This window comes from Balaenoptera acutorostrata, chromosome 3, assembly GCF_949987535.1.
Source record: "Balaenoptera acutorostrata chromosome 3, mBalAcu1.1, whole genome shotgun sequence".
NCBI lineage: Eukaryota > Metazoa > Chordata > Mammalia > Artiodactyla > Balaenopteridae > Balaenoptera > Balaenoptera acutorostrata.
The window spans coordinates 101,663,372-101,677,787 of record NC_080066.1 but is presented as its reverse complement, the minus strand read 5'-3'; the positions used below and the strand labels follow the sequence as shown (position 1 = coordinate 101,677,787).

At 37.4% G+C, this 14,416-nt stretch overlaps 1 protein-coding gene across 2 annotated transcripts; it reads right to left on the bottom strand.

Moving 5' to 3' along the window:
• Window positions 1-4,690: 4,690 nt before the first annotated feature.
• Window positions 4,691-14,402, bottom strand: ZNF770 (zinc finger protein 770). 2 transcript variants are annotated; one of them, XM_007180440.2, is made up of 2 exons: window positions 14,278-14,402; window positions 4,691-10,377 (listed from the first exon to the last, which is right to left on the bottom strand). In XM_007180440.2, exon 2 carries the CDS (start codon window positions 10,319-10,321, stop codon window positions 8,240-8,242), a length of 2,082 nt encoding a protein of 693 aa, XP_007180502.3. In that variant the 5' UTR covers window positions 10,322-10,377; window positions 14,278-14,402; the 3' UTR covers window positions 4,691-8,239. The 2 variants fall into 2 exon arrangements, with proteins under 2 accessions (XP_007180502.3, XP_028021925.2); XM_028166124.2 differs by having other exon boundaries at window positions 14,306-14,402.
• Between the last annotated feature and the right edge of the window lie 14 nt (window positions 14,403-14,416).

Genomic DNA, 14,416 nt, shown 5'->3' with positions numbered 1-14,416 from the left:
GAACGGGGCCGGAAGTGCATGCAAGCGCTGGCTCTGAGCTAGAGAGGCAAGGGCTTCGACCTCCCCCGCTCCTGCCCCCTAGCGGGAAGCTGAGAGAAAACACCCAGGGAGACCGGATTGATGTCTCAGTGACCAGGTAGATGGTGTTGGTTAAGGTTTTCTTGTGGTAGGGTCAGGGAGGGAAAGGGAGACTTGGAGTTTCTTTCAACCCTATAAAAAGCATTAGTGAAAAAAAACCTAAACGGGGAATGCGAGGCTTGATTTTAACTGTTTTTTAACAGATTCATGGAAATATAAATTAGCATATAATGAACTGCACATATTTAGGGTGTAAAATTTGATTTTTTAAAAATAGTCATACATATGTGAAACCATCACCAAAGTCATAATAATAAGCATATCCAATGTTCCTAAAATTTTCCTAGTCCCTTTTGCAATCCATCCCTATCCCATTTCTACCCACCCATTCTCAGGCAATCACTGATCTGCTTTCTGTTGCTATAGATGTATAGACTAGTATCCTTTTTATAGAATTTTATAAATATGAAAATAATACAGTATGTACCTTTTTTCTTTCTTCTTTCACTCAACATAATGATTTTGAGATTCATCCATGTTGATGCAGGTATTAATAGTTGGTGTCTTTTTATTGTTGAGTAGTATTCTATTTTATGGACATACTACAGGTTGTTAGTCTGCTCATCTATGGATGAACATTGAATTGTTTCCAGCTTTTGACTACTACAAATAATGCTGCTAAGAGCATTCGTGTATATATGTCTTAATGTAGACATGTGTTTCCCTTTCTTTTAAGTAAATACCTAGGAGTGGAATAGCTGGATCATATGGTATGTGTATGTTTAAATTTTTAAGAAACTGCCTGTTTTCCAAAGTAGTTGTACCATTTTATATTCACACCAGTAGTATATGAGAGTTCCAGTTCCTCTTCCTTCTCACCCACACTTGATATGGTCAGTCTTTTTAATTTTAGCCATTTTAATAGCTATGTGGTATATCTCACTGTAGCTTTAATTTGTATTTCCCTAATGACTAATGATGTTGAATGTCTGTTCATGTGCTTATTTGCCATCCATATATCTTCTTTGTGGAAGCCTCTATTCAAATTGTTTGCCCATTTTTAAATTGAATTGCATGTTTTCTTATTACTGAGTTTGAATGCATACCTCTACCACTCCCAAATCCATATATAAATTAAACATGTACCTCTAGTAAACTTTCCCTGGATGAACACAGGCAAGAAACTGGTAACATGGTTGCCTCTAGGGAGGAGGAACTGGGGGAGGGGAGAACAGGAGCAAGGGAAGTCTTATTTTACATTTTACATCCTTTTGAAACTTTTGAATTTTGTAACATCTATAGCCCGTTTGAAAATAAACAGTTGTGATGGAAAAAACAAAAAAGTGTCTGTAGATATAGAAATTAAATGTGGAATCCTTTTTTCCTTCTACTTGTTATTGTATAAAGTTTATTTATAGAGCTAAAGATGAAAATTTGCATGATCCTAATTTTAAATGCAACAGATTTTGAATACATAAAGTATCTAACTACACTTTATTTACAAATGGAGTCTATACAACAAGAGGTAAAATAAGATTTTCTGAATAGCTTTTATGATGAATCTTGAAAGGTAGATAAGATTTTGATAATCACAAACATCAGGGACAATATTTCTAGTATAGTCATAGCACAGATAAAGCCATGAAAGCAGGCCATGCTGGGAGAATGTTGGGAGTGAGCCATCAGGCTTAACATGTCAAAACCTTAAAAGCTAGAGAAAGGAGACTGTATTTATCGTGGAAGGCAATGGGAAACCACTGACTGGAAATCTACTTTTGGAAGATGACTTTTCAGTAGTTTGTTAGATGGGTTGGAATAGGTAAAGTGGGGATGGGAATACCAGTTGGGAGACTATTGCAAATCTAAAGCAAAAGTAACATGCCTAAATTTGGGTTCTGGCAGTAAAATTGAAGAGGAAGGAATAAGCATGGAAGACACTGAAAAAACAGAGTAAAGAGAAATTCATCCTAAGCAGTTGAAAGAATAGTGGAACCCTGTACCAGCAGAGAAGACAGAAGGTAGAAGTAGATTTTAAAAGGAAAAGATAGTTCCATTATATAGAGACACAATCTGAGGTAGCAGGAGGAGATCTGGGCAGTGATGAGCAATTTATTTGCCAATTAACATTTATTAAATTTGTAATTTATCTTATGATTTTGTGGCCAAGAGGATATTAAGCCAATAAGCTCCGGATCATATGTGGATCTAACTATGTGAAAGGTTCTAATTTATAATACCTAGTAGATTTATGAAAAAATACAGTATCATAATCTTTCTCCTTCTCTCTCAAACTCTCCCTCTCTCTCTTCTTTTCATATCACTTCTCTTAGCCAAATTTTTGAATGATGGTTTTGGACATCCTAAAATTATAATATGTTCATTTTATAACTTTTCTTTTATTTTACAAGCTTTCTGTAATGAGTTTTGTAAGTAAGGAAGGGAGAAAGCAAAGAAACCAGGTAATCAAGAAAGAAGTTTCAAAACACAATATTGTCAATAGTATCAAATGCTTCAAAGAAATCTAAAAGGACAAGAACTTCAAAAAGTCCATGGGTTTGGAAATTAGGAGACCATTGGTGACCATTATCAGTTTGTTGTAGTAAGAAAAAGAAAATTTAATTCAAATTGATTTTAAAGTAAAGGAAATCTATAGGTATAAATAAAGTCTAGAGATAAATTAGGCTTCAGGCAGTTGATCAGGCTTCCAGCTCCATTCTTTTGGCACTGCTCCCCCTACTCCTCCCACCCTACTCTGCTTTGTGTTTTGACGTCACCCCCAGACCAGCATTCTTCATGGTACCTAAACGGAGAAAGCTTCTCCACACTCACTTCTCCTTCCTCAATCACTGAAATAAGTACAAGGTTTCACTCTGATCAGATCAACTTAGGTCAGTTCTTCCAGGCCAATTACTCTGGCTAAGGTAGCACTGTGCATAGACTGGCTTAGACTTGGGTTACCCATCCCTTTAAGTCATGATGAATATTCTGATAGAGTTACACTGATCATGACCATTGCTGGAGCTGCAGTTAAGATCAGTCCTACCCAGAATACCTGGCTGATACACAGTGAAAGAAAGAAGGTGTGGTTGCAACTAACAATGCCTACTACAATGATCATTGATAGAACAGCTCCCAAGAGGTGGTGAGGAAAACACTAGGTAATAAAGGGCTAAGAAGCTAATGAACGAAAAGGCAATGGAGGAAGTAGGTGTAATGAATTTTCAATCTCTCTGACCCTAAAAGGCAAAGAGTAAAATATAACAGTAACCAAAATAATAGGTAAAACTAAAGTTATTTGGCCCAACTGCTATCTTTTTTTTTTTTTTATAAATTTATTTATTTATATTTATTTTTGGCTGTGTTGGGTCTTCGTTTCTGTTCAAGGGCTTTCTCCAGTTGCGGCAAGCGGGGGCCACTCTTCATCGCGGTGCACGGGCCTCTCACTATTGCGGCCTCTCTTGTTGCGGAGCACAGGCTCCAGATGCGCAGGCTCAGTAGTTGTGGCTCACGGGCCCAGTTGCTCCGCGGCATATGGGATCTTCCCGGACCAGGGCTCGAACCCGTGTCCCCTGCATTGGCAGGCGGATTCTCAACCACTGCGCCACCAGGGAAGCCCCCAAACTGCTATCTTTTTAAGCTTGGTGCAGTGGAAATTTTGATTGCCTATCCATTCCTCCCTTCTTTCCAAATGCAACTTCAAATTTGACCAGTATTTGTATTATCTTCAGGCAACCTTGTGCTTGAAGGAAGTAGGCTGAGGCCCAGGTCCAGCTCCAAGTAATTCTATCTCCTTTGTCAGTGGCTGGTTCAGGAATGTGGCTGTGAAGCAATTCTGGCAGGTGAGAGAGGTAATGTTCACTGTAGATGTCTAGGAAAGTTATCTTTGCTCTTGGGGGAGTTTCTGGGTCTCTCATTCACTCACTGTCCCACCCTCCCCCCATGAAGGAAGCATGCAGCCCTAATTGCAAACAAAGCATCCTAAAACCATAAGGAAAATAACCTTGTCATTGTGAAAGGCAGAGCAGATGGAAGGAACCAGAGTCAACTATATGATTTAACAACCCTAAGGTTTATCTAGTTGCTGGACTTCAGGTTGTATAAGCCAATAAGGTCCCCACTGCAAGAAGCAGTTTGAGTCAGGCATTCTGCTACTTGCAGCCAAAACCATCATAACTGAATAAGGAACACATGAAATTTTCTTTAAGGAAACCAATGAGAGGGAAAAACTAAAAACACCAGAAAAAAGAAGGGACTAATGATGAAGCTCCCAGAAGGAGAAAGAGAGCAAGGAAAAGCTAGCTTCAGAAAAGTGGAAGAATATTATTATTCTGAGATACATGAGAAAAGTAAGGAGTAAAGATAGACATTTTTGAGTGAAGAGGAGGGAAGTTTAGAAAGTTTTGGATTGGCTTTGATCTCAACATCTTAGAAGGCAAACTATTCCAAGAATGAATGAAAGGCTGTAAACGAAATTATAGATTTACAGAGAAGGTAAGAGTTTGTAATAATGACTCCATTCATTTCTTCCTTTATACATCCAGTATATATTTGAGGATGTAAAAACATTACAGATACTGCTTTATACTTTATGTATAAAACATAAAATCATGCATTCTCTTGCTTTCCAGAAACATGTAGTTTAGCTCAATGGTTCTCAAAGTGTAGTTTCAATACAGCAATAACAGCTAACCTGTATAAATGCAAATTTTCAGGCCCAACTCCAAATATTGAATCAGAAACTCTTGAGGGTGTAGCTCAACAATCTATGCTTTTAACAAGCCCTCTAGGTGATTCTAGTGCACACTATAAGTTTGAAAACCACTAGTCAACAGTGACGATTAATAGAGTTATGAACAAAAAGCAGTGGGAGCACAGGGAATAGAGTGCTAGGGTAAATCAAAAAGGCTTCCAGAGAAGCAGTGTTTAAGCTCAAACTTCAAAGAATGAATAGAAGTTAGCCGATACAGATGCAAAGTATTACATGTTCCATATTGTTTAATAATACCATTGTACCACTTTTCTTTTTCAGTTATCTTTTTTCCTCTAATAGAATTTTGTTCTCTAATAGAATTCTAGCAGTTAGCCCTGAAACTCTAAGCCCTTCTAACTGGCAATAGGAGAAATCTCAACAAGAAAGGAATTAAATGTTTCCTTTCACTGCTTCTAAAGAGCAGATATTCTGCATGAAACAGCCCTTGCCAATTCACTTCTAACAAAGGATTCTTATAAGATATGCAGACTTCAAACACCGGTGCTATCCCTTAAAAATGTCTATAATTCTCATTGGTTATCTCACATAACGTAAATTGAAATCTGTTTTCTGCAAATTAAACACGTTATTTTTCTTCCATAATCACAGACTAAAAACAAATAAAACCTAGCTCAACTAAATCTCTTCTTTGAATACAGTATGAGAGTTTGTATCTAATTGAAATTAATACTACATAGATAAGATGGAAGCGGGAATAACAAGAATATGTATTGGAGGAACTAATTTTGTTTCTTTAGTACAAATCTGGAGAGGGAGGCCAAAGAGGATGATAAATGGATAAGCAGATAAATCATGTGACATGCAATGGAGTTAACATATCCATTTGTAGGTGATAAGGAGCTATCAAAGAAACTTAACATGAACAAGGAAGTAAACGATTAACTATCCATGTAGAAAGCTCAGAAGGTAGAAAGTAGATTGGAGTGGGCCCAGGAAAGTGTTCGGCGATCAGTACCTTGTTCCTGTATTATGTGATTTTCCCTTTTAAAAAAGTTCAAACTGTGTAATTAGAAACTTTATTTTTAAAATATTCTAAAATTTGAATTATTCAAGAATCACCATCTACTTTCCTTCAACACACATTTTGTCCTAATAGGCCCTATTGTAGTACAAAACAAGAAACAATAATTTCACTAAGTCAATCAAACTACTTCAGTAAATAATCATGCTACAGCCTGGAATTGCCCAAACAAAAATTCTTCTAATTTTCTTTACAGATATTTAAAAGTTTATTTTTTTCAGAAAACCAAAGCAACTGATTCAACAATAATAACGGTTCTAGCATGCAGCAAGTCATCATTTAACATCTAATGTTTAAACTTCTTATCATGGATGTATACAGTTTATTTTCATTCCTATAAAGTTTCCACAGCTTGTAGTGATAATAAAAGTAAGTAAGTATTTCGTTACAGGTACTTCAAATAGCACTACAGTACCTCTTCGACAAAATTTTTACAATATTCCAACTTTCAATATGAAACAGCTTAAAAAGGCATGGGCCAAAAAAAAAAAAAATGTAGAGTAGTATCACTTAGGCAAATAAAGTCTAATAATCATACAAGCACAACACTGTTAGGATTCTCCTGTTAGGGTTGGGAAAGGAGTATATGAGACATTTACTTCAAATAAAATTACATAAATAGCTTAGGAAAATTCCCAAATATATAATTTCAGACATATTAAAGAAAAAAACCCTTGAACCTTTATTCTTGGAAAACATGAACTAGTTATCCCTTGCTTTTATGTAATAGATGTGTTCTTTAAAAGTTTTGTGTAAAGCAAATTATATAAAACATCACCTTGCTAGCACTGGAGGAACACATCTCAAGGAAACATGAGAAATTATTCTTTAAAACACGATTCTCCTGCACATTTGTACATCTTTGGGCTTTTATCTGTACTGTTAAGTTTAATCTCTATGAATTAAACCCAAGTTTCTCAAAATTCACTTGTAAAAGAAGCAGACCGACTTCTCCTCCCCCCTCCCCCCCAACAAAGACAATTCTTACAGTACAATGTAAAATTGTTCCTTTATCCATTCTCAGTAGAGGGCTTGTCACTACATATATCTGAGAGTGCTAGGATAAATACCCACCTGTTCTTTTCACCTTAGAAAGATAATGGTTATTTTCTCTTATTGCTAGGAAATGTCATTCTTAAAGATTTTATTAAAAATGGCAAATGTGAAGGACAATGTGTGATTACAAGCCTTTTACAGTTTGATTAAATATTCCCCAAATCATGACAGTACTGTTTAGAATGATACTCTCAATTCCATAAGCATCTTATTCCTACATGGGATTACCTTACTAATTAAAATAACAATTTACTAATGATCAAAATAACATTCTTTAGCATTAGAATCTTGCAAAACACAGGAATAAAAACTAGAACTACACCTAGTCACTGCCGTTTGATCAAACTTAATAGAATATTTAGTTTAGTCCTAGGACCACTCAAAGAGGTATTAAAAGAAAGTTTTACTAAGGTAAATGTAAAAGTATTATGGAGATGCAGATCTACAGGTGAGTCTTAAGTCTACAACTACTGCTATCAATCATTAATAAGCATGTAGATGAATTGCATTCATTCCTCTGAAAAGATGACACTGCATACATATCATCAAAAAGATTATGGCACTTGAACATTATTCCTGATAAGTAAACATGGTAAATGTACAGAGGTGCATCCTAGCCTCTCTCCTACTTTTACATTTTGGGGGTAAAGATAACAGCAGGCTGGGCAAAAAAACAATTCAAATCACCTACAGAATAGGGGGGGAAGCTACCGGAGTCCTAAGAATAAACAGCTTGGAAAAGAACAATGAAAATAATGCTATTATTTTCTCATCCACTTTCACTTTTATCACCTTTATATTTTTTAGCTTATAAGAAAAAATTTTGCAATGGAATTTGAACCATAGGTGTAAAATACATGAAATAATATAGTGGGGCTATCTGTAGTGGCCAAAAACCAATTTTTGCCTCTCAGTCTTTTGAGCATATATAAAAGGAGATGGCGTGTCTTAAGGAATAATTCCTTTAAAAATGAGGCTGAATTATTTGTACCACATCATGGATTTACATTTTCAATACAGCCAAAGTATATGTTAAAATAAAACAAATACCTGCTTTATGGCATCAAATCATGTTCTTCCCCCTAAAAATTAATTTGGCTGTTCCTAAAACGTATTACATTTCTATGTATCTTACCTCTGACTATGCAGACAAGCAAGTGCCTACGAAATCATTCAATCTAATGCAGGCCTTTTGATACAAATACATTATAAATGATACAGGCTAAAGAGCAAGGTCACCAGAAAGACCACACATGTGTTAGTGGGTCTGTCAATTACATAACTGACTTTAAGACAACCATTTTCTCTTGTGGTCATTCCTTAAAGTGAGTAAGTTGATGTCTCTTCCAGTGTGGAGCCTGTCTGAATGTTTTGCCACAAACTGAGCATTCGAATGGCTTCTGCCCTGCATGAATTAGATAGTGTCTTTCCAGCTTCGACGGGGATCTAAAACTTTTAGAACAAACACTGCATTGGTAAAGAAGGCCATCGTTCCTCTCAGTACGCCCTGAATAACTACAACAATGACTATGATGGCTCTGCTCTGATTCCAGAAGTGCACTAGAGAGACAGGGCTGCCTGTTCCTATAGGGGGTACCAAGAATGAAATCCTCTGATTCTGCCTTAACTTTTATTTCTGATGTTTGATCTGACTCTGCGACCTCGTATTTTTGAAAACCAAGAGTCTGACATTGTTGGGAAGCACTATAGTTAACATTATCACCTTGATGAATGAAAAGTTTGTTCAAATTTTCCAATTCTACTTGGCAAAGAGATTTTCTATATGGAATCTTATCAATATGAGTTAATTTATGTCTTTTCAAGTGAGCTGACTGTCTAAAAGATTTCCCACAAACATTACAGCCAAAAGGCCTCTGTCCAGTATGAATTAAATAGTGTCTTTGTAGTTTAGATACGGAAGGAAACACTTTCTCACATTTGTCACAAGGACACATCTTATGTCCAGTATAGATGTTTTCATTTGTAATTGAAAAACCACACTGAAGCACTTCGCAGTTTTCAAAGAATTCCTCACCTGATGAACCATAGATAGATACATCTTTATTATTCACAGAATTATCCATAGTTAACATGTTCTCTGGTGTAAGAATACCTTTTACGTTTTTTCCCATATTTTGGCTCTGGAAGTGCTTTTGCCAAGAAAATGGCAAAGTCAACGTTTTCTTCTTTTTATTGCCAACTGTCTTATATGTTCCATGCTTGCCAAGAGAACCCATAAATGTTCTCTGGGTTTGTTCAGGGCTCTGCTCACCAGAAATAAGATCACAATTTTTCAAGAAACTGTTTTTAAATACTTTTTTCTCAGATCGAAAATTATCTAATTTTTTACCCCCAGCACGTTTAAGCTTAGCCAAGATTTTTTTAACAATGGTTTTATAGTTGTAGCTTCTTTTGAGCCTGCTTGGAATTTTGCCACTTCTGGCAGGAAAACACTTATGTCCATTGAGAATCTGCTCTGATTCAAAACATTCTTCACACTCTGGACATTGAAAAGGGACAATATAAATAGAGTGGACATCAAGTTGGTTATTCTCCTCAGATTCACATATATCACCGTTTTCAAAACTATCCTGCTTTGCATTTAATTTATTAGGCAGGGGGCCTGATTCTGGACTCTTCACCTTTAATGAAAGGGTCTGAAGAGTCTTATTCCTGGCATGGATTTGTTTATGCTTCAGAAGTTTGCTTTGAATCTTAAATCCTTTTTGACAAAAACAACATTGAAAAGGTCTTTCCTCTGAATGTGTGAGTTGGTGGATTTTTAAGTGAGTTGACTGTCGAAAAGATTTACTGCACAGGACACATTTAAAAGGCCTCTGACCAGTATGAATAAGTGCATGCCTGTCAAGTTTTGACTGTGATGGGAACAGCTTGCCACAGATTGTACACGCATGAATATTCTTTTTTTTCTTTGTAGGGCTGTGTGTAGGATCAGACTTGGAGCACGGGTGTAATGCCCATCTCTCCTCTGTGGTAAGAGCATGATACATTCCATACACTGGCTTTTCTTGCTTGGCCTCCAGCAGTCTTCTGACCTGTTTAACATCATTCTGGTAAGTTTCATTGTGAAGCTGTTGGTGCTTCACGAATGTCTTCAGATTCTTAAAGTGGCGTGGACAAATACTACATTTAAAAGGCAGATTATGAGTTAGTTGATGTCTTTCCAGATGAACTAGTTGTCTAAAGGTTTTATGACACACATCACATTCAAATGGCTTTTGACCAGTATGAATGAGATAATGCCTAGCTAATTTTGAGGGTGTTTCAAAATGCTTGAAGCAAATATTGCAAATATATGGCCTGTTTCTAGGTAGTTTGTTGGCTACTACACACTGTTGAATCTTTAGCATTTTCAAATTGTTTTCAGCCATCATATTCTTCAGTGATATACTCTGATGAGCTCCATGGTGTTCTTACACTCCACAGATGTCTAAAAATTAAAAATAAAAATGTATTAATTAAAAATTACTTATTCATATGAAAAGAAATAATTTAAGCTGTTCCTTGGCTAAAGGTATTAAAGGCAATAGGGAACCTCAACTTTTCCTGTGTTTAAAAGTAAGTTAATAACCATTTTAGATACTTTAGAATCATTAAACTAATTTTACTCATACAGAGAAATGAGGAGTTTTTAAAAGAAATACTTAAAAATGTATATAATTTTAAGCTATATTTCTAATTAATTGAGATGATACGTTAAAAGGGGACTGAGTTGAATTTCTTAACATTAAATAGATCTTTTAATTCTAATTTTCCTAGTCCACTATTAAGTAGATTTGTCATTTTTCAAAAATTGGGCTAGAAAGATAAAGAGTGTAAGAAATAAAATATAATACTAAAAAGACATATTTGCATTCAATTATAGCATACCTTGGACATGATCTGAGAATGGAATGTTTTAGTTATCAAAATTCTTAGCCACATCATTAGCAATATTTACTCTCAGTTACTTCTTTGGACCAACAAAGATAACATAAACAACTGGGAGAAAATGTCCCAGAAAACCTGGATTCTAGTTCTGGATCTGCCATCATATGAACTTGGTGGCAAGAAGAAGGAAATATAGATTCCTCATCTCTGAGTCAGGGAAAATGCCTCCTGGCCTGCCTACCACATTGAGTTGTGAGAATCAATGGAGATAATGCACCTGAATGTGTTGGAAAACTGAAGCAATGTATAAATGTAAGGTATTATTTAGCTCAACACTAATCAAATTTAAAAACTTTATCCTTATCTACTTAATATCATTTTTAGGGTTTCTAACTAAGAGATAAACACACTAAACATACAGTTCTTTTTATTTCTCCTTTCCACTTTGTTGTAGAAGTCCTAAAAGACAAGTACAGAGGCAATGAGGTTGACACATTGGCTACTTACATACTTATCTACGGCTAAGTAATTGAAAGTCTGAGTGTAGTTTACTTTTCAGGCAGTAGAATAAAAAGGTCATTTTGGTCTCAGTTAATATAAAGATACTTTCCCTAATATAACTCTGTAGGACACATGCAAAAGCTAACCAGGAACTTTCACAACCATTTTATACCCTATCTTCTCCTAACTGAAAAGCCAATTTTCTTCTCATCCTTCTTCTTCTACTGCATTTTCCTTAAATAAGGAAGCCAGAGATTTAAAAAAGCTGTTCCAGCTCTCTCATTCTAATGTTGTATCTTCTAGTTGAGATCAGAGAGTTGATAAATCTACCAGAAACTCAGTGTTCTTTTGTCAGATGATTTAGTGGATATCCAACATATATGCTGTGTGCTATTATCTATTTTTTCCTAGAAGACACCTTAAACACAAAATCACAAACACTCCCACTGTGGTTCTCTTCAGGAATCTGATTTAAAAACAGAAAAAAAAATCATTTATTGAGCAAATTATCTTCTAGTTGTTTTATTATAGTGTTTTTCAAGCTGCATGTCACTACCCATTAGTGGATTGTGCAATCACTTTAGTGTGTCATGATCAGCATTTTTGTTTAATAGAGTAGAAAATATCAGGTTGCATAACATATGGTAACCATAAATACTGTTTCGTGAAACTTCTATAGGAAGAGGTAAAAAACTGTGAAACCTGTTCCTGGCGTATCTCTTTACACACTAGACAGAGGAACCTACAACAAATCACTTTATTCAAAGTGGCCAAGTAATCTATTAAGTAAGATTGGGGCCCATAGGATGAGACAGGATTACTAAGGATTATTAATTTTCTTCAACTGACCCATATAACCCCAAAATATTTATCAGAAAAATCTAATTAGAGGCCAAAGGTAATATGCCACAAATAACTAAAATAATCTGACTGCAAGCCACTATATTAATTTATAAAATACACCATATAACCCAGATATCCACGTTAACAACAATCAGCTGTTGATGCTATTACTATCCACTTTCACAACACTGAGTTAGAGAAATTACAGGTGAATGGCCTCCAAACCCTTAAAATGCTAACACAGCAGCAGTTATGAGAATTAAAATTAAGTGAATTGCCAAGAACTTGGCAATTTATTTAATTCCCGTCAGGCAAAATCAGGTGTTGAGGTGTCAATTAGGACAATGAGCCAAACTGCAAGTAATAATCGAGTCTATTCACTTACTGCGACAGTGCAAGCAAGAGGCTAAAAAAGTACTGGTTCCCCAGTGGTCGATTAAATGGAACAACACTAGGTGAGGGTTAGGTGGATGCAATGCACACAATCACCTCTCTGCAGAGGAGGCTGGAACAAAAGGTTTCTGCCTCTTTATGGACCTGTGGGCCAGGGGAGGAGGAAGGAAGAGCTACAAGTGGAATGGTCCTGAGTCAAAATGGAGAAAAGTACCTCAGTCAAGGCTGCCCCCTCCACCTTCCCTCCCTTTGCAATAAGGAGGTATTGGTGGAGGCACCTGGGAAGTACCTCGGCCAAGGCCCTCAGAATGGAAGTACCTGAGCCAGGAATGCAATACAGTATGAGCATGGCTAGTGGGAGGGAAGGGGTGAGTCCTTGACTGCCAACTCCCTCCAGAAAACTGCAGTGCACTGGCCATGCACAAGTCTGGTGTGGCAAGAGCAGCTTCCCCCAAAGAGGCCAGCCAGACAAAGCCACGCAATTGTCTATGGTTGGGCCTGAAAGATCACACATAGGATTCTGGCCTGCAGCCAGGCTCCTCAGCTCCTATTGTGTATTTCTTCTTTCCTTTAATAGTTTCTTTGGAACACTTGAAAAAAATCCCACACTAGAACCACACACATGACAACCATTTCTGATTATAACAGGAATTGACGACCTATAGTTACCGGGCCAAAAAGAGACTATGGCTTATCAACTAACACTAGCACTGAGACCGGATACTATTGTCAGTTGTGTCCACACCATGTGGGAAAGCACTTACTGGAAGCCCTATATTGTTAGAATCACTGGTGGCAAGCAGTGATCTCATCTGCTATTTATAAGTGACAGCTAAGGGATCCCCAAGCTCCAAATGCAGTCCCACGTATACTTAAGCATATGCACAGTAATATGATAGAACTCCAAATCCCACTTCTACTGATTTCTCTGTGTTCTCAAATGACTTTTTTTGTCAGTAATATTTCAAAAACAAATCCAACAGCGTGTAATTTTTCTTATGTTAAAGTGAAAAATAAAAGATGGTAAATCTCAATGGGTCAACCCCAAGATTATCCTGACAACAGCAAGATACACTCCGTTGTAAAACTGTGAAAACCGATCTCAAAAAATTCCAACGATACTTCAAGGCCGAAAGCCTGTTAGTTTTCCAGTCTTAACGAACACCATTAAAACGAGGTGGGCATATCACAAAAGTAAATGAACAAGAAACGCAAGAACTGAGAGAAAGTTAGAGAACTTTCAGTTACGGAATAACCTCTGGAGACATTTATCACAGCCTTTCCCTCTCTTCTGCCCCACTTCCCCCGGCCCCCTCTCTTGACCTTGAACCCTCACCTCTTCCTCTCAGAGGGAGTGCACAGGACACAGACCCTGACAACTGGCCCTCGCCCTAATTGCCCACAACCAGTAAGCACCTAGGAGTCGAGCCAAAGTCCAGAGACTGCAAAATCCCACACCGGGAAAGGAAAGGCAAGGGTGAAAACTGCTTTGGCCACAGAGAGGGGGAAAAATGCCACATGTGATACGACCCACTGCAGGGGAAAGTATCGTTTTTTGCAATTCCTCTCAGAGATTCCCGCTCCCCATGAGTCGCAGTCAGGAGGCGGGGAAGTGAGGAAAGCAAAGGAGCTGAGGTCGTGGCGCGCCCGTTCTGGGTCCCCGGGCACCTTGGAGGGACCGAGGCAGGCCCGACCTTTCCCGGGGGGTCGCTCCACCTCACACCTGGGTTCTTGAAATCCTCCTCACGCACCTGGAGCTGGCACGGGCCCGCAAGCCACGCATCTCAAGGCCCAGGAGCCGCGAAGGCAGCGTGCACACGTCCTCAGGGCCGGCGCGGCGACGGGCTGATTGCGCAGGCGCG

Bases quoted from the DNA above. Each gene is read 5' to 3' on its own strand.
- ZNF770 (XM_007180440.2), bottom strand. From the start codon at position 10,321: ATGATGGCTGAAAACAATTTGAAAATGCTAAAGATTCAACAGTGTGTA.